This window comes from Dreissena polymorpha, chromosome 7, assembly GCF_020536995.1.
Source record: "Dreissena polymorpha isolate Duluth1 chromosome 7, UMN_Dpol_1.0, whole genome shotgun sequence".
Lineage (NCBI taxonomy): Eukaryota > Metazoa > Mollusca > Bivalvia > Myida > Dreissenidae > Dreissena > Dreissena polymorpha.
The window spans coordinates 110,886,614-110,911,462 of NC_068361.1; the positions used below are offsets into that span (position 1 = coordinate 110,886,614).

Genomic DNA, 24,849 nt, shown 5'->3' on the forward strand with positions numbered 1-24,849 from the left:
GTGACCGGTTCACTTGCGTAAGCGAACGAGACCGCACTACCACAGTTGTTTATAGTTAAACATTGTGAATACTTTTAGTCACATTTTTAGTTCAATCTGAATGACACTTGCTGATCTTTACACATGGTGACAATCTTTATGAGCATAATATTTTTTGCTCATAGTGAACATTTGTAATCACCTTTTGTCAGTTGTCTGTCTTCCGTTGTGCGTCATGAATATTTGCCTTGTTAACACTGTAGAGGTCACATTTATTGTTTGATCTTCATGAAACTTTGTCAGAAGATTTGTCCCAATAATATCTTACACGAGTTCAAAAATGTTTCCAGTCTGTTGAAAAACATTTCCGCCATGGGGCCATTTGTTGTTCATTCTTCATGAAACTTGGTTAGAACATTTGTTTTATTGATATCTTGGGCTGCAAAGAACAGGTCATTTCTTTTTATCTCAGGTGAGCGACTTTGGACCTTTCAGGCTCTCTTGTTAATGTTCACGACTTGAGACGCCTGACGTGTGACTGTTGATTTAAGGTCAAACCTGAGAGTTGAATATAGTGGCCGTTGGCCGTTATGGACAGGTGGCCATTATTTTCAAGTGTGCTATAGAGTGTTTTTCATCAGGGGGATTCCAGACTGACTGACCGTTGTCTGCAAGTGGCCGTTATTTTCAGGTGGCCGTTCAGTTTCGACTGTATAATAAATAATTTTAACTATTTTGCAAAAACAATGCCCAACTGTGTTCTTATTATTATGATCAGTTAGGAATATAAACTGCAAAAAGTAATTATTTTAAGCAACATATTTATAGTAAAATTTAAAAACTTATGTGAATATTAAAATGATGTTCATATTCTATGTTTTTCAAATAGTTTTTCTTTCTCAAAATTTCGCATTGTATAAGTCACAGTAACTGTTGTTATTTTTACCCTTTTATTCTTCAGCCATTCATATTTTTTGGAGGTATAGAAAGTATTATGTGACATTTTTTATGTTTTTTGCATATTTTTACTGTTAGGTTTCAGAATTTTGCATTTTCACATAACTGCTGCCATGTTAGAAATAATGCCAAACAGGAAATAGTTTAAACATGCAAACAGCAAACAAGTTTTACAAAGAACTGATAAAATTGATATTACCTTACAGAGGAATAATTGCAAAAGAACTTTACAATAATTGACTTTGCCAAACTTATTTTAAAAATCAGTTGGCCCCCTAGTATTTTACCAGGCACAAGCTAGGGGTTGTCAGTATAGGTAACCCTTACAGGCACTGTTTATTTCAATATCAGTGGTGTTTTATTCTGCAGATAAAGAAGCAAAACGACCCTCCATTGTCGTTGCATGGACAACTTTTGTGGCGGGAATTCTTCTACACAGCAGCAACTAATAACCCCAACTTTGACAAAATGGAGGGCAATGCAATTTGTGTTCAGGTGCCGTGGGATAAAAACCCTGGAGCGTTGGCAAACTGGGCAGAGGTAAAATGAATTGTGACTAAATATGTCTGTTCAATATAATCAATAATATTCTGCTGACTGAAAATTCAAGTCAAAATAACGCAGTAGGGTTGTTAGCAAAAAGGAGCCTAGAAAAAAAAACAATTAAATTATTAGTTAATTTATGGTACCTTTTAAGACCTCGACAACATTATAACAATTCTGTTGCTTAGGCAAACACAACCATCTACTTTATTATTCCTCATTTGTTGCAGTAAATGTTCGATAAAGCTGCTAATTGCTAAAATGCTTTCTCTTTGGTTGTGTTCTATGAAATAACTGTACTTGTTAGCTATGCAGATAATTGTGATTTTATCTCTATTTAACCTTTTCCCACTTAGAAGCAAAGTGAAAATGGCAATGTGCAAGCATAAAACCAGACCAGCCAGGTCTGTTCACCCTTACAGTGCGGGAACCGAGTTGTGAAGGCCTTTGCAAACAGTTTGGATCCAGATGAGACGCCACAGAACGTGGCGTCTCATCTGGATCCAAGCTGTTTGCTATTCTGATAGTATTCTTTGAAAAAAAATCGAAGAAAATGCTAATTTTAGAAATTTAGCAGACGACATTTTAGCAGACGACAAATTTCCCAGCATGCAAAGGGTTAAAGATTTATGCTGTTTGCAGCTAATCAGTATCTTAGGAATGGAAAAGAAGCCGTTTAAACTTAAATTTAGTAAGAAAGGTATGTAATTAAATTTAATTTTCTATGGGACTATAGATGCATCAAAATACGTTTCTACGTTTTAAAGGGCTAAGAAACCTCTCCATAACTCAAGACCTTGACTGTACATAATCTCTTAAATATATTTATTCCTGTACAGAATTGCATTACTTTGTCAAAGTTCAAAATAGAGATGTAGCCATTTATATTTCAAATTAGCTGTTAGCTATAATTATGTAATACAAAAATCTTTAAAGGAAACAGCAAGTGATAGATGCTGGGTTTGTGTGCTTATGCCTCATTTTGAGATAAACTTGTAAATAGTTTGACCTATGCTACTGACATTTATCAATTCAAGGTTTCCTACAACCGGAACTTAATTTTATTGTTTTAGCTGTTTATAGGGATAAAAAAACTACAAGTCTTGAACTAAGAAAGTTAAAGAAAAACACCCAGACATTTCACTCTCATGCAAAGCTTTAAAGGGATAGGTGGGTTTGAACTGCATTTCAAAATTTCCCTTCTTGTGACTGAGCATGTTATAATTTGATCTGAATTCCTAGGATAAAGCTAGTAAATATATTTGAAACAGGGTTTCCTTATGGATCCACCAAAAAACAATATTTATTGTAATTTATTTCATACCGCTTTGGTCGAAAGCGGTATGTAATAAATAACAATAATTATTGATTTTTCTGCAGTATGAAAGGTCACAAAATGTTCAATTCTCTTTACTCAAGCATTATCAGATATGAAAAGAAATGCATTAATTTCTTACTGTTAGGCAGTTTTCCATTATTATGCCTTCAGTATAATTTTTACTACATACATTATGATAAACATTAATATCCTAGTGAAGACAGGTTTTTGTTGTCATTGATTTCACACAAGCTTTACAAGCATAATGATACAATAGGCATTTCTGAGATACACATTATACGTGTATGACACTTACTTTAGTGGATTGTGAGTTTGCCAAACAATGACATCAAATGTTCTGTGAGTGTTTGCTTCTGAAGTTGTACCTGAAGTTTTACGGCAGACATTATTAAAAATTCCATAAATTCAGGATCAAACAAATATATCTGATTAACGAATCAACTGAAATTCATGTCATAGAAATTAAATAAATCCACAGTAATATTACTCCGTAGGGTAAGACTGGGTTTCCATGGATAGATGCCATAATGGTACAGCTGCGTGAGGTGGGCTGGGTCCATCACCTGGGTCGCCATGCTATCGCCTGCTTCTTGACGCGGGGGAATCTCTGGATATCATGGGAAGAAGGATTCAAGGTGAGCACATTAGGCAATGAGAGCAAATGCATTAATTTAAAGGGGCTTCTTCACATAATTAAGCAAAGTTTTGCCATCCAATAAAACTTAAAACAATAATGAGAGTACAAATATTTTTGTCAGAAATTACTGGGTGTATTTTCAGACAGTTTTTTCGCCAGTGTTTCATGGATGACCCTACATCAATTTGTTGCCAATAAATTTTATGCATTAAAAAGCATGGGTAAGGGGTGAGGAGGTCTCATTCAAACAGCGGTCATACTAGTTTGAAACGTTAAGTGAGAAGTGACCTTTAACAATATTTTGTTGAAGTCAATGACTCATCGAAAAAGTGTACAAACAGCTTTATATATTAGGGTTCCTGCAAATTAATAGGAGGAAATATTGTTTATGAATAGTTTATGGTTCTAGGTTAAGTTTTACATAGGAAATTCATTTATTTTTACACAATTTATTAAATTCAGTTAATGATTATTTTATTACCTTTTAGGAACTATTTCCAAACAATTCATTAAATTATTGTTTAATAACCTCTCATGAATTTTTTCCAATTATCAAGAATTTCTGAACTATTTTTTTTATCTTTAATGGAACTTCTCTCACAAACAACTAAACATGCCCTTATCATAATAGTGTTCCTGTTTGTTCTCTAGGTGTTTGACGAGCTGTTGCTGGATGCTGATTGGTCGGTGAATGCGGGAATGTGGTTGTGGCTCTCATGCAGCTCATTCTTCCAGCAGTTTCTCAACTGCTATTGTCCGGTTGGTTTTGGCAAACAGGCCGATCCCACTGGTGACTTCATCAGGTAATTGCACGTTATTATTATAATTATCTTCTGAAAGCTATGGTGGTATTCGCACAGCCGTTAATCACTGGCGCCACCTTTTCTTTGAGATGCATTAATAAATGAGCCTACGATAGTTTCGAGGTGGCGCTAAGGACCAGATTTTTTTTTAACATTCATGAATGATTCTACAAGGTGAGTAGGTTGAATGTGTTTTCTCAACATATTTTGCATTATTTAAAAATAAACAGCGAAGATATTTTCATCCACAAATGTACATTAACATCACAACCCATTTAAAAAGTTAGGTAAAAAATTAACAGCTCCGGCTATGAAAATTTGTACAGAGTAAAGTCAAGATAAAGAGCAAATATTAATACGAAATAAACGCTTATCACTTTCTTGCTTATATGACTGGAAAGTGAGTGGCATCTAGACAAATCAATACAAGTAATAAAGGGTATAAAAAATACCTGTCTCGGCATGGACATCCCAATTTTGTTTGTAATGTGATAACCCCCTTTGAATCTAGATATTTGATTTGTCATTGGGTGTGTAAGTTTTTCTTGGCAATCTACTTCGATTAACTGTTTCTTTCAAAGATATATAATTGTTCTACAACAACCGCATTCATATGTTACGTAACCATGACAATAGTGCACATAATTTTCAATATTTTCTACTGTTTTGTATGGTAGTGAAGAATTGAAATCACTCGTCATCCAAGAACAAATAGTTGTGGTATATGAGTTGGTACTTGATTTTATTTTCAATATTAATTTAATTTTAATATTGTAGAGGCCTTTCAACATGCCAGAAGTAATGAAAACATGTATTTCTATTTGTTTGCTTCGACATCATTTATCTTGTTTTAAACAAAATGTCTGATACATAGCTTGTGGGATATGTGAGAAATCTCGTCAACTGTACATAAAGCGGTGAAAGCTTCTGTCTCAGAATTGACTTTCTCTGATGTTAATGCCCTAACTACATGTAATGTTAATAGATCAATAAGCAAACATTTCTTGACTACCGGGTTCATTTGTCAGTTGCTATAAACTGTCAATGACGTCAGAATTACATCACAAATAACAGGTACAGATGTACAGTACTGCTTACTTTTTATGTGCATGTATGCTTTTATATTAACATTTAGTATCACTGTGCTTGGATTTGATCATACTCAACAGATTATATAGTTTTATTCAGAGTTTTACCATTTCAGATCACACTTTCCAAATTTTGATCATTATATTTTTTTAAATAATATTCCAATACCTTAACTTATTTATTGGTCAGTCTGGCATTCTCCCTTTGCAACAAGATAATTCCATATGAATTTCACTGTTTCTACTTTTTCTGATGTCAGTACAAAGTTATCTATAAGCAATTGGAATGGATGAACTCTCCTGCTTTTTTAATCACAGTTTGTGTATGGCAATATTTTTGTAAATTAACAGGTAGGATTGTTTTGCCAGATCACAGGTCCATCTACACTTGTTTCTCAAATGGCAAATACATCCTTTATGTAACCATGTGGTACGTCTTTTATGTAACCCATTGATAATGTATATATATTTTTAATACAAAAACAACATTAAAATTGTCAAATTTTTTAAAGCCACTTCTTTTTTTGTAAGAAAAGGAACACCATTTGTTTATTTGGAATTCATTTTCTTAATTGTCTAAAGGGGCAGGGTAAGGTAAAATAGGGGCAGGGTAAGGTAAAATAGGGGCAGGGTAAGGTAAAATAGGGGCAGGGTAAGGTAAAATAGGGGCAGGGTAAGGTAAAATAGGGGCAGGGTAAGGTAAAATAGAGGGGCAGGGTAAGGTAAAATAGGGGCAGGGTAAGGTAAAATAGAGGGGCAGGGTAAGGTAAAATAGAGGGGCAGGGTAAGGTAAAATAGGGGCAGGGTAAGGTAAAATAGAGGGGCAGGGTAAGGTAAAATAGGGGCAGGGTAAGGTAAAATAGAGGGGCAGGGTAAGGTAAAATAGGGGCAGGGTAAGGTAAAATAGAGGGGCAGGGTAAGGTAAAATAGGGGCAGGGTAAGGTAAAATAGAGGGGCAGGGTAAGGTAAAATAGGGGCAGGGTAAGGTAAAATAGAGGGGCAGGGTAAGGTAAAATAGGGGCAGGGTAAGGTAAAATAGGGGCAGGGTAAGGTAAAATAGGGGCAGGGTAAGGTAAAATAGGGGCAGGGTAAGGTAAAATAGGCCATTGGGAATGATGTTAAGCTTATTCTTCTAAATTTTGACTATTGTTTTCATTGAACCTTCATTAATAACAACAGTTAATGTTGAAGCCTGCCGAGTTCATATTTCTCACAACAATTTGGTTTTCTCAACTGACCAGAATGTCACTTTATCGTTCATAGTTCATGGACGACACATAGTTACTAACAATGTTCATTACTCTTAAATTACCGGTGTGTAGCCTATCATTCGATATCTCGTCATGCGCGTATTGCCAAGATGACGAGTTTTGCATTATATACCATTTTCTCGTGCCGCGCATGGGACAAGTTCGTCCCTTTCTATTAATATTAATTTCTCTGCATAATGTAGGATAAAATATTCAACAACACCATATATCAGTTTCTAGTCCAATTTAATGTCTGACTTAACTAATATTTCAGTTATACAAATACGCTGTGATTGCTACATGATTCTGTCTTTTTCTAACTGTACACCTCCAAGTCTTAACGCTAACTGAACTATTTTCCTCTAACATTTGCCCCGTGAAACTCAGTTATGAATCTCATTGGTCAGTATTCTAAATAAGCCGGTTGGCTGGATTACTAAGAATCCCATTGGTCAGTCTATGCGTTGCTTGACCAATACAAACATACCCGGCCTTGTGTCAACTATACTATTCTTTAATCTCTCCCTCATCGATAAGCTTTTATGTGCACTTTGTGACTGTCATGTTTACTGGCCCTTTTGATAAAATTTTCAATATTTCTTACATGAGGTAAACCCACATATTCCACCTACAATTTCTAACCATAATGTGACAAGAATTAATCAGTATTCGTCAGATACATTCTAAAGCTTAACTCTTCCATACTGATTTTCGCAAAAATTGTGTCAAAAATGCCAAAAGCATAAAAAAAATACAACATCTAATCATGTACATAACGGAACCTCAAGACTATTATCAACCTGTGACATATACAGGCTTTGGGTCACGTGAGTGCCGATTTCCACTTCCGCGCGTTTCAAAACAAAGAAGAACTACTAAATCATATGTAATTGGCACGTGTCCAATGGCAACAAATAGACTAGAAATACTGCTGAAAATGGTGGTTTTCTGGATCCTGCGATAACTTTAAAAGTTCTTTATATTTTTTCATGAAACTTTAAACATGGATAGATGGCAATATGGACATTATGCACGTCATTTAATATTGTTGCTACGTAAAAAAATCTGGTTGCTATGGCAACAAATAAAAAAAATCTGACAATGGTGAAATTTCTGACAATAGTGGAGCCAGCACAGGGACATATATTGCTTGGCAATAGTCTTGTTGAATATGTGATTACAATTGAATTATAAATGTTCATAGATGTGCATCATTTCCATTGATCTATATTGAAATGAAATTAGAATAGTTGAATGACAATAAACATGTATGAACAATACTTGACAGGGGTGTGATTTTTCTCCTTTAAGCTGATTTCCTCCCTTTTAATGTCATACTCATTTTACAAATAGTTAATAAACTTTGCAGGATCTATATACAAATGAAGACTTAAGTGTTACCTTGTAAGGTGGGGTACCTTATTTTCTAAAATGGTTTTTAAATTGCACCCCTGCTTGAGGAGTCGATTAAATCATGAAATAGTGTGGGACCTAAAATTAGGTATGCCGACTATGACATAGATTCCTCCCAAGCCCCCCTTCCTGCTCCCGATCAATACAAAAATTGTAATTGTTGTAAATGAAGTCCTCTGTATTAATCAAAACCAACACATAATCAACAATTTAAAAAATCTAATTTGGATGGGATGGTTGATAAAGGGCAATAGTGGAATTAGACACTGCACCAGTACTTGTTTTATTTTGGATAGATCTTGAGAAGGTTGAGTCCTGTCGGAATCAAACGAAGATTCTTCTGTCAAAATGTGGAAACTGAACACACAATATCATAGACTTAATAAGCATGGATGTGTATTGGATTGTTCTATCACTGGTACTTCATCATCGTAATTGTTATCGTGGATTTGTATTGAAATGTTCTATCACCGATGATATTGTATCATTGTTATCATCATCATGTATTTGTTTTGAATAATTCTATCACTGTCACTTAATCATTGTTATTATCATCATAGATTTGTATTGAATTGTTCTACGACTGGAACTATTGTATCATTATCATTATTATCATGTATTTGTATTAAATTGTTCTTTCACAGACACTACCTGCCAGTGTTGAAGGCTTTTCCGGCCCAGTACATCTATGAGCCCTGGAACGCCCCGAGAGCGTGCAGGTTGCAGCCAAGTGCATCGTGGGTAAGGACTACCCCGTTCCCATGGTGAACCACGCAGAGACTAGCAAGCTGTGCATGAAGAGGATGAAACAGGTCTACCAGATATTGCTTAAGATGCGGGCTAAAGGTAGGATCTTTGTTGTCTCAAATCTTTAACTCTTTCCCACTCAGAAGCGAAGTTAAAATGGCTATCTGCAAGTAGCATAAAACCAGAACCACCTTTAAGTAACTTGCAGTCTTTTCAGGTTTGCAGCACATACGTACCTTAAAGTTGGCTATGCCTTTATAACTTTAATCCAGTAAGAAAGCTCTTAAGTTTAATTCGAATTTCTAAGGGACTACAAATAAGTGCTTATCTGGGTGGTAAGGGTTAAGCAATTTTGACTTTCACATTTGTAGGACTGTTATCCTTTCTCAATCCAGTTATATGCATTTCAATATCTAGTTTGCTTCAAAAAAAATGTTCAAAAACGTTCTATTTAATAGAAGTGTTATTAGCCTGTTATGTCTATGCTCAGTTTGATGGTCAACCACATTCCACCTTGCCATAATAACAACACTTGATTGATAAATATTGGCCTTTTAAACAGGTATACCTAGAAAGGACAGCAGTAAAAATCCTACCTTTACAAAATTGAAACATAACTCGGAGAGTGGATTTAACAGAAAAGTGGCTGAATTGTTCTAGATACTGCTCTTGTTGTCCCCTACCAGTTTCACCGGAGGGTACGTGTGGTTTTCGCTCCGTGTGTCCGTCTGTCTGTGAGTCTGTCTGTCACACTTTTCTGGACCCTGCCATAACTTTAAAAGTTCTTAATATTTTTTCATGAAACTTGAAACATGGATAGATGACAATATGGAGATTATGCACGTTATTTCATTTTGTTTCTACGCCAAAAATTCTGGTTGCTATTGCAACAAATAGACTAGAAATACTGCTCAAAATGGTTGTTTTCTGGATCCTGCGATAACTTTCAAAGTTCTTCATATTTCTCATGACACTTGTGGTATGGGGAGACGGCAATATGGACATTATGCACGTCATTTCATTTTGTTCCTGCGTCAAAAATTCTGGTAGCTACGGAAACAAATAAAAAATAAAAAATTCTGACAATGATTGAGCCAATTGACATAAATTGCTTGGCAATACTCTTGTTTATAATTATGTATGCCTTTTATTTAGTTCATGGATTACTGCCAATTACCAGTTTTTCAGTTATGATGATGTGGTTTTGCCATGAAAGTAAGGCATTGTATCTGTCTAATGATATTGACATGCTGTGTTTTTTTCCTTGTCGGCTGAGTTCACCTCATTGCAAATATTTCTTAAGATTGATCAATCTTTTTCAAAGTGGTTTGGTTAACGCAGTTAGAATGGTGGGTTTTTTCCAAACCTGAGGTGTTTCAAAGATTACATGTCTGTGTACTATGTTCTGTACTTTAAGTTAAACAAAGATTAATGCAGAGAATGAACAAAAGTTGAACATAAGGCCGAAAAAAAATGTTGTGGTGCCGGTCACCCGACCCTACCTAGGAAAATGCTCCGACCCTAAAGTTTTTATTGACCGTGCCGACCCTAAACTTTTTTTACCGTTTTCCGGTAGGATAAATATCAAAGCGATATCGAATTAGCCGAAAATTGTGAGAGCCGATTAATGATCCTCATTCATACCTGTACCTACAGTAAAATCATGCAGACGACGAGTGACGTAATTTTCATAAGTGTGTGATTTTATAGCAGTTTGCTGGCTTTGTTATCTAACACACTCATCGGACTACGGCGTACACCTCCATGATGAAATCTCGGCCACTTACTTAGAAGACAGATAATGGCAACCGGGTGACATCCTCGTTGATATTGTGCATTTCATGCATAATAAGGTCAAAACATTTATTCGACACGTAATGCTCTTTAACAAATTATCGTTGAATTAATTACACAACACTGTTAATGTTTCGTTTGATTAATGTTTTTATATGCATTAAAATTCACCTCAAACAGTGCCTAATAATAAAAAAAATATTCGGGAGGGGCAACCCCTCCTGCATCCTGCCTGTGTTGCCCCCCCCCCCAGTCAAACTTTCCTGGATACGGCCCTGTAGAAATAACGTATGGAGGGTGCAGCCCTCCCCCCAGCACTCACTGGGTAAGTTTCATGTGATCGTAAGTGGATGGGGTAAAACAGTGATTTTTTTACTTTCAATTACGTGATTTAATTACATTGATATATTCTTTAAGCAAGCTGCATTCATTACGTTAATACACCCGTATTAAACTTAGTTTTTGGGCGTTAACTGGACTCATGGTGGTTGTTCTGTTCGTTTTTATCATAGGTTGAATCTCACCTGGCTGAACAAATAGTAAAAATGATAAATATACAAAGAAGACCACTACACAATAATGGGAACACTTTTCAATGGTGAACATAGAGGTTTTATGTGAAAACCATCAGCTTAAAATGACTTTTAAAAACAGGCATCTTGTCTGGAGAAAAAAACAAAATAATTAATCGACCTACCCTACCTAGAAATTTTTGCAATGTCACCAGAACCACAACATTATTTTTTTAGGCCTAAGTTCAACTGTTTATACCTTAATTGTTTTTTCAAGTTCATTTTAAATTTAATGTTTAACTGTTGTTACATTCCTCGTATTTTGTGGTATTTCAGTGCAGCTTCCCAAGCAGATTGCATACAAGGCAACAGAGCAGGAGGTCTCAGAGGATAAACCAACCAGGGGTCAGTGTAACATGCATAAAAATTTACCTGCATACCAGGTCTTCCCAAATCTTTGTGATTATGGCTAGACTACAAAGATTAATTAATATGAAATTAATTTATTCCACTTATTAAATGAGCTATATTTTTCTCATTGGTTATTTATAATCACCACAAAAACATATATTTTATGCCCCCCTTTTAAGAAGGTGGCAGATACATGTAGCCGTTATTTAGAATGTCAACCATCATGATGTCTCCATACCTCAGAGGTCAAGGTCACACTTAGAGGTCAAAGGCTAAATTTGGAGATAAAAGTGCTTGTTTGGGCTTTGACTTTAACATTCATCATGGACCACAAATGTCAACGATGAGGAGACTGAGTTTTGTTTGTATCATTACCTCAAAGGTCAAGTTAAACATTTCGAGGCCATACATTACATTTTTTAGATAAACAGCTTGACGTTATTGACATGAGTTCATTTTAGGAAAATATCGGAATATGGGGGCATCCATTTCGTTTGGACACATGTCTTGTTTGTTTCATACTTTGATACATTAATACAAAATATCATTTAGAGTCATTTTTATATTTCCTGGATATAAGTCTTTCTTTATTATAAATAAAACAATGATAATAATTTAGATTTGTTTTTACATGTATCCTTTAAAAAGCAAAGCACTTTTTCAACCAAAAACAAGTTCAGAAACAAAGACAAAAACAATTTTATCAAATTTATACCATAATTTGCATTCCATTATCTAAATCCTGGCCATTTCAGGACATATTGATTAACCTGAACCAAATATATGCGATTCCCAAAGTTTGTATGAAAAATGAGAATTTATAACCGATTTCATAGCATGAGTCACACAAACTGGTACAGTATTAACACGAATCAGAAATGCAAGGCATTTAATTAAATCCATTTCCGTCTCAATGACTGAATGTTTCTAACCTTAAGTGCATTGATACTGATGTGATGTTACAAAGCCTGTTTGGTTGCTAGGCAATGCTGGACTGATTCCTGCAATTAATCAGATAGTTGTTAGGCTTGTGTTTCTTTGCCGTTCTTAACAGTGTTTTAGTAATATCTCAATGGTTAGTTTACCAAGTCAAAGGTTCCTGGGTTAGCTGATTTAAAGGTATTAAGTCCACACACTTATGTCAGTTACTGACATATGCCAAACTGTAATCAGAAATATGGGTAGAATGGCTTCAGAAAGGATTTCATTTGGCCGCCCTACTTAAATCAGAGATAGGGGTAGAATTGCTTTAGAAAGGATTTCATGTGGCTGCCTTACTTGAATCAGAGATAGGGGTAGAATGGCTTCAGGAAAGATTTCATGTGACCGCCCTACTTAAATTAGACATAGTGGTAGAATGGCTTTAAAAAGGATTTCATGTGGCCGCCCTACTTGGATCAGAGATAGGGGTAGAATGGCTTCAGGAAGGATTTCATGTGGCCGACCTACTTGAATCAGAGATAGGGGTAGAACGGCTTTAGAAAGAAGTTCATGTGGCTGCCCTACTTCGTCTTCAATCAGAGATAGTGGTAGAATGGCTTTAGAAAGGATTTCATGTGGCCGCCGAACTTGAATCAGAGATAGTGGTAGAATAGCTTCAGAAAGGATTTCATGTGGCCGCCCTACTTAAATCAGAGATAGTGGAAGAATGGCTTTAGAAAGGATTTCATATGGCTGCCCTATTTGAATCAAAGATAGGAGGAGAATGGCTTAAGAAAGGATTTCATGTGGCCGCCTTACTTGAGTTAGAGATTGAGGTAGAATGGCTTCAGGAAAGATTTCATGTGGCCGCCCTACTTGAATCAAAGATAATGGTAGAATGGCTTTAGAAAGGATTTCATGTGGCGTCCTTCTTGAATCAAAGATAGGGGTAGAATGGCTTCAGGAAGGATTTTATGTGGCCGCCCTTCTTGAATCAAAGATAGGAGTAGAATGGCTTTAGAAAGGATTTCATGTGGCCACCCTTCTTGAATCAAAGATAAGGGTAGAATGGCTTTGGAAAGGATTTCATGTGGCCGCCCTACTTGAATCAGAGATAGGATGAGATGGCTTTAGAAAGGATTTCATGTGGCCGCCCTACTTGAATTAGAGATAGGATGAGATGGCTTTAGAAAGGATTTCATGTGGCTGCCCTACTTGAATCAGAGATAGTGGTAGAATGCCTTTGGAAAGGATTTCATGTGGCCGCCCTACTTGAATCAGAGATAGGATGAGATGGCTTTAGAAAGGATTTCATGTGGCCGCCCTACTTGAATCAGAGATAGGATGAGATGGCTTTAGAAAGGATTTCATGTGGCCGCCCTACTTGAATCAGAGAGAGGATGAGATGGCTTTAGAAAGGATTTCATGTGGCCGCCCTACTTGAATCAGAGATAGGATGAGATGGCTTTAGAAAGGATTTCATGTGGCCGCCCTACTTGAATTAGAGATAGGATGAGATGGCTTAAGAAAGGATTTCATGTGGCTGCCCTACTTGAATCAGAGATAGTGGTAGAATGGCTTTGGAAAGGATTTCATGTGGCCGCCCTACTTGAATCAGAGATAGGATGAGATGGCTTTAGAAAGCATTTCATGTGGCCGCCCTACTTGAATCAGAGATAGGATGAGATGGCTTTAGAAAGGATTCCATGTGGCCGCCCTACTTGAATCAGACAGAGGATGAGATGGCTTTAGAAAGGATTTCATGTGGCCGCCCTACTTGAATCAGAGATAGGATGAGATGGCCTTAGAAAGGATTTCATGTGGCCGCCCTACTTAAATCAGAGATAGGGGTAGAATGGCTTTGGAAAGGATTTCATGTGGCCGCCCTACTTGAATCAGATATAGGATGAGATGGCTTTAGAAAGGATTTCATGTGGCCGCCCCACTTGAATTAGAGATAGGATGAGATGGCTTTAGAAAGGATTTCATGTGGCTGCCCTACTTGAATCAGAGATAGGGGTTTAATGGCTTTAGAAAAGATTTAATGTGGCTGCCCTACTTCAATCAGAAATAGGGGTAGAATTGCTTAAGAAAGGATTTCATGTGATTGCCTTACTTGAATCAGAGATAGGGGTAGAATGGCTTTAGAAAGGATTTCATGTGGCCGCCATACTAGAATCAGATATAGGATGAGATGGCTTTAGAAAGGATTTCATGTGGCTGCCTTACTTGAATTAGAGATAGGGGTAGAATTGCTTAAGAATGGATTTCATGTGACTGCCTTACTTGAATTAGAGATAGGGGTAGAATGGCTTTAGAAAGGATTTCATGTGGCTGCCTTACTTGAATTAGAGATAGTGGTAGAATGGCTTAAGAAAGGATTTCATGTAGCCGCCCTTCTTTAATAAGAGATAGGGGTAGAATGGCTTTAGAAAGGATTTCATGTGGCCGCCCTACTTCAATCAGAGATAGGGGTAGAATGGTTTAGAAAGGATTTCATTATCAATCCACCCATTAGTCATGTTGCTGGGTCGGTCTTAATCTCATTTGAGAGTTCAAAGGAAGGTTATATCAGCTTACAGGAAACATCCGATCTTTTTGGATGCAATTTGTTCAGAAGAAATCTCGTTTGTTTTTAATTATATCAGATAACACAAAACATGTTTTAATGAACAAGCAAAAACATATCAGCTCTCTATTTCTGTAAAGATACAGTAGACATTAAGCAATTTTTAAGTAAGTTGTGTTGTGTTGATTCTAAATTTGATCCCAGAAACCTGTTTATGAAATTTGGACTTGATTATACTTATAATGATTATAAGAATTGTTGTCATAATAGCATAATTATGATGCAATTGTATCAAACATTCAATTATCAATCTCTGAATTTAAATATTGTCTTAAAGAATAACTTGTATTTTAGTTCAGGATCTAGAAATATTAGCTGCTTGGACCTCCTGTAAAGTCAATAGTGCTGTTTGCATATATTGATTGTTGTCTCCCTTTCCCAAATCAAGGTGTTGCTGGTGATTATGAATCTTTGCACAGTCAAGGAACTCGAACTTGCAAATGATTTAATGACCTTGACTGTGGAAAAGCTATATTTTGAAAAAAAATACAAAGGATAAAAGCAGTAATAATTAACTTGAAAATTGTTGTATATTACATTTAGATATAATGTTTTATAACAACAAAAGTTGGTTGTTATAATTTCTGCAGAAGTTACCTAAATAATTTTAGAGGGAATAAACTTAATCTCAGATTTATTTTATCCTTGAAAACTTGTTTATTTTAAAGGGATCTTTTCACGCTTTGGTAAATTGACAAAATTGAAAAAAATTGTTTCAGATTCGTAAGTTTTCGTTTCAGTTATGATATTTGTGAGGAAACAGTAATACTGAACATTAACCATGCTCTAATATAGCCATTATATGCATCTTTTGACGATTTTAAAACCTAAAAATTATAAAGCGTTGCAACGCGAAACGATTGAATAATTTGGAGAGTTCTGTTTTTGTCGTTAAATTTTGTGAAACTACGAAGATTGCTTATATAAGGTATAAAATACGTCAGAACGTTTAATCGGCGGAATAGCTCAGTAGGTTAAAGCGTTTTTACTTCACGACTCTGGCAGCACTCCAGGGGTCACTGGTTCGAAACCTGCTCCGGGCAATGTTCTTTTCCTTTTTTTATTTTTTTTCTTGATTTTTTTCTGGAGCTTTTACGATCCAATGTTTACATTTATCAATATAAAGCATTTAATGAATAAGTTAAAAAAATGCCAAAATCTGTGAAAAGGCCCCTTTAAAGACTGAAGAAAAGAATTATATAAATACATTGATTCTTTAATAAACATTGTGTAAAATTTTAAAATTAATTAGGGTTATTGTGTCCGAGGCAGCAATTCATTGAAATCATATATTGACTTCTTATGAATCGTGTACAGTAATAATTAAGGTCTTAGACAGCTTAAAAGTCCAGGAGACAGTTTCAGTGAGCTGTCATAATTGAGTTGTGACTCATTAGTCATTGTATGGCAATTTAACCATTATGCTTTTTTTTTTAAACCAATGCAACTTGTAATGAAACCTAACTAACTCATGAGAGTTAATTGAATTATCTCTCGATTTGCAGAATTATTGCTATTTCATACATGTTTAGTTATGTCCCTACATAAGACACATCCGACTCCCCAATTTTTCTTTTAAATAAAACCATAAACATCAATATCTTTAATGGCAAAACAGATAATTTACAATTTCTTCACTATGTTTTTTTTTCACTGTGAGAATAGAAAACTGAATCTTAGGATTTGAAAATTAAGTTAAAATACCTTATTGAAAAACCTTTGTCTATTAAAAGAACACACAATCAAATGAATTAGTGGTCAAGACATTAAGTCAGTGGTAGTTTATTTAATACTTACCTAGTGTTGCTTTTTTGTACTGACAGCAGGTACATGTATGCACTAGTAGTTTATTGCTCCACATTAATGTGTTTTCAGATAATCATCAATCGAAAGCAGACATAATCCCAAATGTGGAAGACGTGTTCAGCTCTGGAAGTGAAAGCGACGGATAGATATCTGTGAAAGCGTAACATTTTTTTAGAGAACTTTTCTGAGAAAAGTCAACAAAAAGTAATACTGTGTTTAATCTTTTTTAGCATTATTTTGTTGAAAAAGTGTAGCCTTTTTGTGTTAATAGAATGATCAGCATTCATTCATTGAGAATCCATAGCAAGAGAATGTTTCTGAATAAATTATACAGAACCTGCAAAATTAAAATTGAAAAGAAGTAAAATTATTTGTTTTATATTTAATTTAAAGAAAATATACAGTTGTGATTTTTTTGTTTGTTTTTTTGCTTCAGAAAAAAGTGTGAATGTAAAAATGAATACGTCTGTGATTTAGTAATTCTTACTTTGAAAATCTAGTGTGAAATGTTAACAGTAATATTTGTATATATGTTACATGTTACTATTGGTTTCAACAGACAGTTTGAAGTGTGCTTAGGAATTCCGCGTCAGTACACGAAAATGCACTTGTTTGACAATTAAGAAAAGAACATGACTGAAAAGGATTACACTTCTGAGTACTTTTACTGGCTTGTAATATTGTAATATCAAAATGCACCTGCATGCCGTGCAGTTAGGAAAACAGGATTCGGAGAGCATTGCTTGAACTGTGAACATTCCTATTCAATCACCATGATGTGAAGTGTGGGAAAAAATATGTAAGGACAAACAATTTTCCTGACTGCAGAGAAATGGAATGGACTGTAACAGTATCGTTAAGAAAATAGGGAGGGTTTAACTTGTGTACATATATTTATTGTTATATACGTATGCAAAGACATACATCTAAGTAAATATTCTTATTTATGTTAAATTGGTATTATAGCTCACCAATATTTACCTGGCACTGACTTCTATGCGTGAAGATATTAAAATACGATAGTCATGAATGTTTTGGTATCTCAATTAGAAGCAGTTGAAATTAAAGTGATTTTCGTCAAGTATAATGTTTATGGCCTTGCTAAACTTGCAAAATGCGCAAAAACAAAAGTGAATTCAAATATATGCACATTTAGTGCAAATGACAATGTAGCCGAGCCACACACGTTTCCTCTATATGACCCTTTATGTTGCATTCCATGTTTGTATGTTTCTTTTACGAATGCAACTGATGTTAAGATTTGGTTTTGTACTTGTTTGAGCAAATACTGTTGTTTTTTATGATCAATGCACTTTTAGCAAAAGTTATAACCACCAGTTACGAAAATGGCTGTGAAATTGAAATTTGGTTAAATATAAACATGTAAAAAAAATTTTGGTTACCCAAAAATCTGTCATCTGCATGTCAATGTATGTTGATAACCCTTTTATGTGAACGTTATTTCACCTTGATGTGAACATATTACACTTTGGTGTGAATGTTATTACACTTTGGTGTGAACATTATTACACTTTGGTGTGAAATATTGTGCTGTAGAAATTCATAGCTCATACTTCAATCTGAAATTGTTTTAAATACAGAGCTATTTGTGTTTGGTGCATTTTATTTATTTACATTTTTGGTGAATGTTTTCAAGATTGTGAAACATCACCTACATTCTTTGGCTTAATAAAGAAAAAACAACTTGAACAAAATCAAAATTAATTGCAAATAATGTGATGCAACACAGTATTTGAAAAAGTTTTTTTAAGAATTTGCATTTACTTTCACACAAATTAAAACAATACTGTACATATTGATTTAAGTTTTTATAAATAATACCATTGATAGTTTTTGGAGGTTACATATTATACTAAAGTATAAATATTTGTTTTATTTGATGCCCAATGTAGTTGGTTATTGAAATATTGTCATTTTATTTTGTTATTCACTGTCAATATGCCTCGAATGCAAGAATTTTCATTTAACTTATGGTCATTAAAATAATTGTTGTTTATTTTCTGTTAAATACATTTTATTTTGCAATTATTTAGAATTGTATTAAGAATGCTCTTAGATTTGAATAATGGATGAGGTCACAGTCAATGTGGAACTATCATAGTATTTTAGTGTAACATGAATTTTTTATAATTTCTAGTACCTATAATAATCGAGTTTATTGGACGCCTCAGTTTGCTTAATATCAAATGGCTATCTCGGTATCTGTTAAAATAAAAATGTTAATGTGGCCAATTCCATCTGGACACAAATAATGTTTCAAAATACCGTCCCATTTTGTTTAAAAGCAGATAAAAATTAGCTTTTAAAAAATATGCAAGACTACTTTGATTAAGGTTTTGTGAGTAAAAATCAAGTGACAGGCACACAATTAATGTTGTTGTTTGTTTGTCGTACTTAATTTTCAGCAAGACTATGCTGAAGTTGAAACATAAACTTTTGTTTGTTAAGTATAAAATTTAAGTAATGGATTCTTGAATTATTTAGTAAGGCTTGTATTTTTTTAAGATCATGAACACATAGTAGCAGATTTATGCTTATGAGAATTTGACATAACCTGGCTAGAAAACATATTAATATAACAATAGTACTCTGCGCACATTATTATTTAGAGTATAGATTTAAATGAAATGATATTATGTATAAATACAAACATTTGATTTTTTCAATTTTTTTTTAATCCTGTAATCCTCGTTCATTCTCTTATTTCGGCATAACCTGTTACACACAAACCAGTTTTGTGCATTTCATATCAAATGTTATTTCTATCAATGCAGTTTAAACTTTTGTACATGTAACGTTTGTTTGTTTGTTGTATAATAAATACATTTTGTCCGCTTGTCATGTTTTAATTCAAGCCGTCTCGTCACCATAGTGTGTTATATACGTTATTAGCTATTTAAGATGAAGCAACCTAATCTACTTCCCAGACTTGGACATTTGAGTTGCCCAGACTTAGGCATTTGAGTTGCCCAGACTTGGGCATTTGAGTTGCCCAGACTTGGGCATTTGAGTTGCCCAGACTTGGGCATTTGAGTTGCCCAGACTTGGGCATTTGAGTTGCCCATACTTGGGCATTTGAGCTAGGTTTATTTTTTTGGTTAGCTAGTTTCTCAGGCATAATGAGGGTTTTCATTCAAACTTAAAAAGTGTATTGACTATATTAAAATTACCCCATGTGCCAAGCATGGTAACAATACTTTAAAAAATTTCAAAATTAGGGGCCGTTTTCTATTAAACATGTACATGTTCACTATATAAACAGGTGCAAGTTATTTCCTGTAAGCTTGTCTCTCATGAATGGCGTTAGTGGGTTCATTGAAACTTACAAATGTATCTAACACATGAAAATAACCTCATGGAACATGCTTGGTAACAAGTTTGAAATTTGTCAAAACGAGGCATTTTGAAATTCCAACATTTGCAAAATTATCATAATAACAAAACGAAATATTGCATGCCCAACTACGGATATGTTGCAAGGTATACTGTTAAGGACATAATAAGGTGATATGTGTGATATCTTATCAGTTAAAAAGGTCAATACCTTGTTAAAACTTCATGTAAATATTTGCTATTTGCTGCATTTATTTTGATAGGTTTAATGTTGTTTTCAAATACTTTATACCAGGTTCAATGTTGTTTTCCAATACGTTATGCCACAAACATCGCTAGTTTCTGAATCCATTGACATTGCGTGGGGGGGGTATCTGTGCCTGGTGGACACGTTTCTAGTCTTCAAAATAGCTTATAATATTTGTTTATACAAAACGTTTTTACCCTGTATTTAGCGGATTTTCACGTGTGGTAAAATAACATCTGGATTTAAGACATAACAACCCGATTATTGGATAGATTTTTATTGCTTTTATTTATGCATATGGGGTATTGAAATCATTTAAATATTACGGTTTGGAAGTCGGGGAAGCAAACAACGTTTGGGATAGACATCTGTCCTTACCAATGTTCAGATGATATATTTTACATGCTGCATTTTATCTGTAAATTCATTTGTTGGTCAGTGCGGTTGTTATAACAAAACCCACACAATCACTTGCTAGAGGCGGCTTCATAGGAGTCTGTCTGTTCCATGCCTGTATGTCTGCATCGAACGTAAGCTGACTGTTATTTACCCGTGCAATGGAGGATTTCAAATAAACTGTGTACAAATGCTTACCCATATGGCGACGGTGTGTCAAGCACACAACATCGTTGCCACTTTTAAAATCAAGGTCAAACATTGAAGTCAAAGGTCAAAATACAGCGCTTCATTGTCAAAATAGGACTTCTCTGTACTGTTACTTCCCACGCACTGTACGTACGATTTAAAATCACTTGGCACGCATGTGCACCTATAGGAGATTGTGTGTAACACAGAAACAAATGTTGGTACCGTCAAGATCAAAATTGTTTAAGTTCAAACTACGTTCGTTTATTTTTAGCTCAGCTGAGCACAATGTGCTCATTGTGAGCGCCTTTTTTTCCGTTGTGCGTCGTGTGGCGTCAACATTTGCCTTGTTAACACTCTAGAGGCCACATTTATTGTCAAATGAAATTTGGTCAGAAGATTGGTCTAAATGATATCTTGGATGAGTTCGAAAATTGTTACGGTTTCTTGAAAAAAACATTCCTGCCAAGGGGGGGGGGGCATTTTTCCTTATATGGCCATAGTATAACCTTGTTTAGACTCTAGAGGCCACATTTATTGTCCGATCATCATGGTACTTTGTCAGAAGATTCTTTCCAATAATATTTTGGATTAGCACGAAATGATGCCAGTTGGTTGAAAAACATGGCCGCCAGGAGGCGGGTCATTTTTCCTTTTATGGCTTTAACCTTGTTAATGCTCTAGAGGCCACATTTATTGTCCAAAGTCCATGAAATTTGGTCATAAGATTTTTCCCAATGATATCATGGATGAGTTCGAAAATGATGCCAGTTGGTAAAAAAAAAACATGTCCGCAAGGAGGCGAGTCATGTTTTCTTATATGGATATAGTAAAACCTTGTTAACACTCTAGAGGTCACATTTATTGTCCAATCTTCATAAAATTTGGTCAATGATATCATGGATGAGTTCGAAAATGGTTATGTTTGCTTAAAAAACATGGCTGCCAAGGGGCGGTGCATTTTTCCTTATATGGCTATAGTAAAACCTTGTAAACACTAGAGGCCACATTTATTGTCCAATCTTCATGAAACTTAAAATGATGTCAGTTGGTTGAAAAACATGGCCGCCAGGGGGCGAGGCTCTTTTCCATATATGGCTATAGTAAAACCTTGTTAACACTCTAGAGGCCACATTTATTGCCCGATCTTCATGAAACTTAAAATGATGTCAGTTGGTTGAAAAACATCGCAGCCAGGGGGCGAGGCACTTTTCCGTTTATGGCTATAGTAAAACCTTGTTTACACTCTAGAGTCCACATTTATTTCAATCATCATGAAATTTGGTCAGAAAATTGGTCTCAATGATATCTTAGATGTATTCGAAAATGGTAACGTTTGCTTGAAAAACATGGCCACCAGGTTTTTCCTTATATGGCTATATATGGCCTTAGTAAAACCTTGTTAACGCTCTAGAGACCACATTTATTGTTCAATATTCATGAAATTTGGTAAGAAGATTCATCCCAATAATGTATTGGACGAGTTTGAAAATGGTTCCGGTTGGTTAAAAAACAAGGCCGCCAAGGGAGCGGGGCATTTTTCCTTTTATAGCAATGTTAAAACATTGTTAACACTGTATAGGCCACATGTATTGTCCGATTATCATGAAACTTGGTCCGAAGATTTGTCCCATTGATATCTTGCACATGTTTGAGAATGATTCCCGTTGCTTGAAAATTACCACCAGGCGGTGGGGCATATTTCCTTATATGGTTATATATGGCTTTTGTAAAACATTGTTAACACTCTAGAGGCCTCATTTATTTGATCTTCATAAAAATTTGTCAGAAGATTCATCCTTCTTATATCTTGGAGTTTGAAAATGATTTGGGTTGGTTGAAAAACAAGGCCACCAGGGGGCGGGGCATTAGTAAAACCTTTTAACACTCTGGTTAAATATTCTCGAAGTTTAATGTAGTAATATGTATATCGGAGGAAATTACTTTAGGGAGAAAAACACTGTTCAAAGCTTTGATTGTTTGAATTCCAATCATAAATGCACACTTTATCACTCCAACTTACCCTTATCAGCTGCCTGAGCACAAATCAATACACATCTCTGAGTGAACATTGTTGTTCTATGTTTATATCAGCAACTTGATACCTTGTTGTGCTTTTTCTTTGATGTGTTGCATCATAGATAAGATGAGATATAATTTTCGAGGCACATTTTTGTGTGATTATCAAAGATTTGTGTTTTAAAATGAGTTGATTGATTTTTTTTTCATATCGGTACTTTAAGAAGTTACATGTTTGTTTTTAAACATTTAAACATCTTGGAGAATCGGAACATACAACATTTTACACTTACAATTGTACAAAACTGATATTAAAATGTTGCATTTTAAAAGATTCTCTGTTAAACAAATGATCTAAAAATTCAACACGTGCAACATTTCAGGTGATGAATAATATTGGCGGTCTTTCCCTTCCATAAAAACACGCAAATACCAAATGTAAGGATTCTGACAAATTTGTAGTTCTACTACTCCTTAGTTACTGCGGGAAAAACCAACATTCGAAAACGTTACATACAAGAAATTTACGCAAAATTACGACTTCAATATTACTTTATGTTATGATACAATTAACTATTAAAATATGCTGAAACAATTGTGACTTACCTTAACAAAACGTTTTACATACAAATACATATAATGGACCTGACAATAGTGTGTTACAATTTATACAGTTTGCCTAGTGGATTTACTTGCTGTCGTTTTTTCGCGGTAGTTCATAATTTGCGTACTGCTTTACGCGATGTTGTATGTTTTTGCGAATGAAGTCCAGTACCCGACAAGTTGAGGGCTTCAAGATGTAGACTTAAACGTCTTGATTCTCAAGTCGTGATTCTCACGTCGTGATTCTCAAGTCTTGTTCTTCAATGTGTGGTACTCAAGCCGTTTACCCATGCCTGGTCAAAAACGATACATCATATGTATGTTATTGCAATGAACATACACACCGAAAACATAATTAAAACTAAATAATAAGCAGGTTTAAATCCGTAATAAATAACAAAACTACTATATAAAGACATCTTACACAAATATTATTTAACAACGTAGTGTACAATACTTTGAACTATTTGTACTCATACACATCTGGCATGCCCACATTGGACTCGCCTATTAACCTCTACAATATTCACACATATAGCCCGCAGACCCGCGGCGCAGATTGACAAGTTCAAGATACTTTTTTCGAAGTAATGGAGGGTCTTGTAGAGAAATCCGAGAAAAAAAAAAGAAAACAGAAAGAACAACTGGAGATGAGTGGAAGTAACAACTGAGAACAGTCTTGTCAAGAATGGATGATTGCGCAGGTCTTCGTACCTGAAAATATAAAATGAATAGTTAAAGTGTTAGTGATATCATTGTCAAGATGCAGCAGTGGCTTTGTTAACGTAAATAAGGCTCATGCTTACCATGTGCGCATCTTCTAACAAGTGACCTATATTTAGTCGAAGATGACTAGATATCAGATGTAAAATAAACTGTCACTCAACGTATACCAGGTTATTACGGATATTCCCATAGCGCAGAGCATTACTTACGCTCGATTGGTCATTGTCGGCTCGGGAACTACTTAAATGTACCCCGGGTACTCTTAAGTATATTTAAATTTACCCCGGGTACGAAAAAGATGCTTACACGTATCCGGCCAATGTAGTCTTACCCGAGATTTATTCCCGCCCAAAATCCGATATCGTCAAGCGCGCAACGGAATACTAAACAATATTCTCTTTGAACAAAACCTTCATAAGTATGCTTTTTTAAGTAGGAGTTTCGATAAAATAGAGGCCATTTTTATAGAATATTGACATTAATATG

The 24,849-nt window shown here is 35.0% G+C and overlaps 1 protein-coding gene across 1 annotated transcript in view; it reads left to right on the forward strand.

Moving 5' to 3' along the window:
* Positions 1-8,849, forward strand: part of LOC127838610 (cryptochrome-1-like) — a 67,306-nt gene extending 58,457 nt beyond the window's left edge. The window contains exons 7-10 of the mRNA XM_052366439.1: positions 1,312-1,476; positions 3,313-3,453; positions 4,107-4,258; positions 8,654-8,849. Of these exons, the coding sequence (XP_052222399.1) occupies positions 1,312-1,476; positions 3,313-3,453; positions 4,107-4,258; positions 8,654-8,777 (582 nt within the window). The 3' untranslated portion in view covers positions 8,778-8,849. The remainder of the gene's footprint in view (positions 1-1,311; positions 1,477-3,312; positions 3,454-4,106; positions 4,259-8,653) is intronic.
* Positions 8,850-24,849: the final 16,000 nt, after the last annotated feature.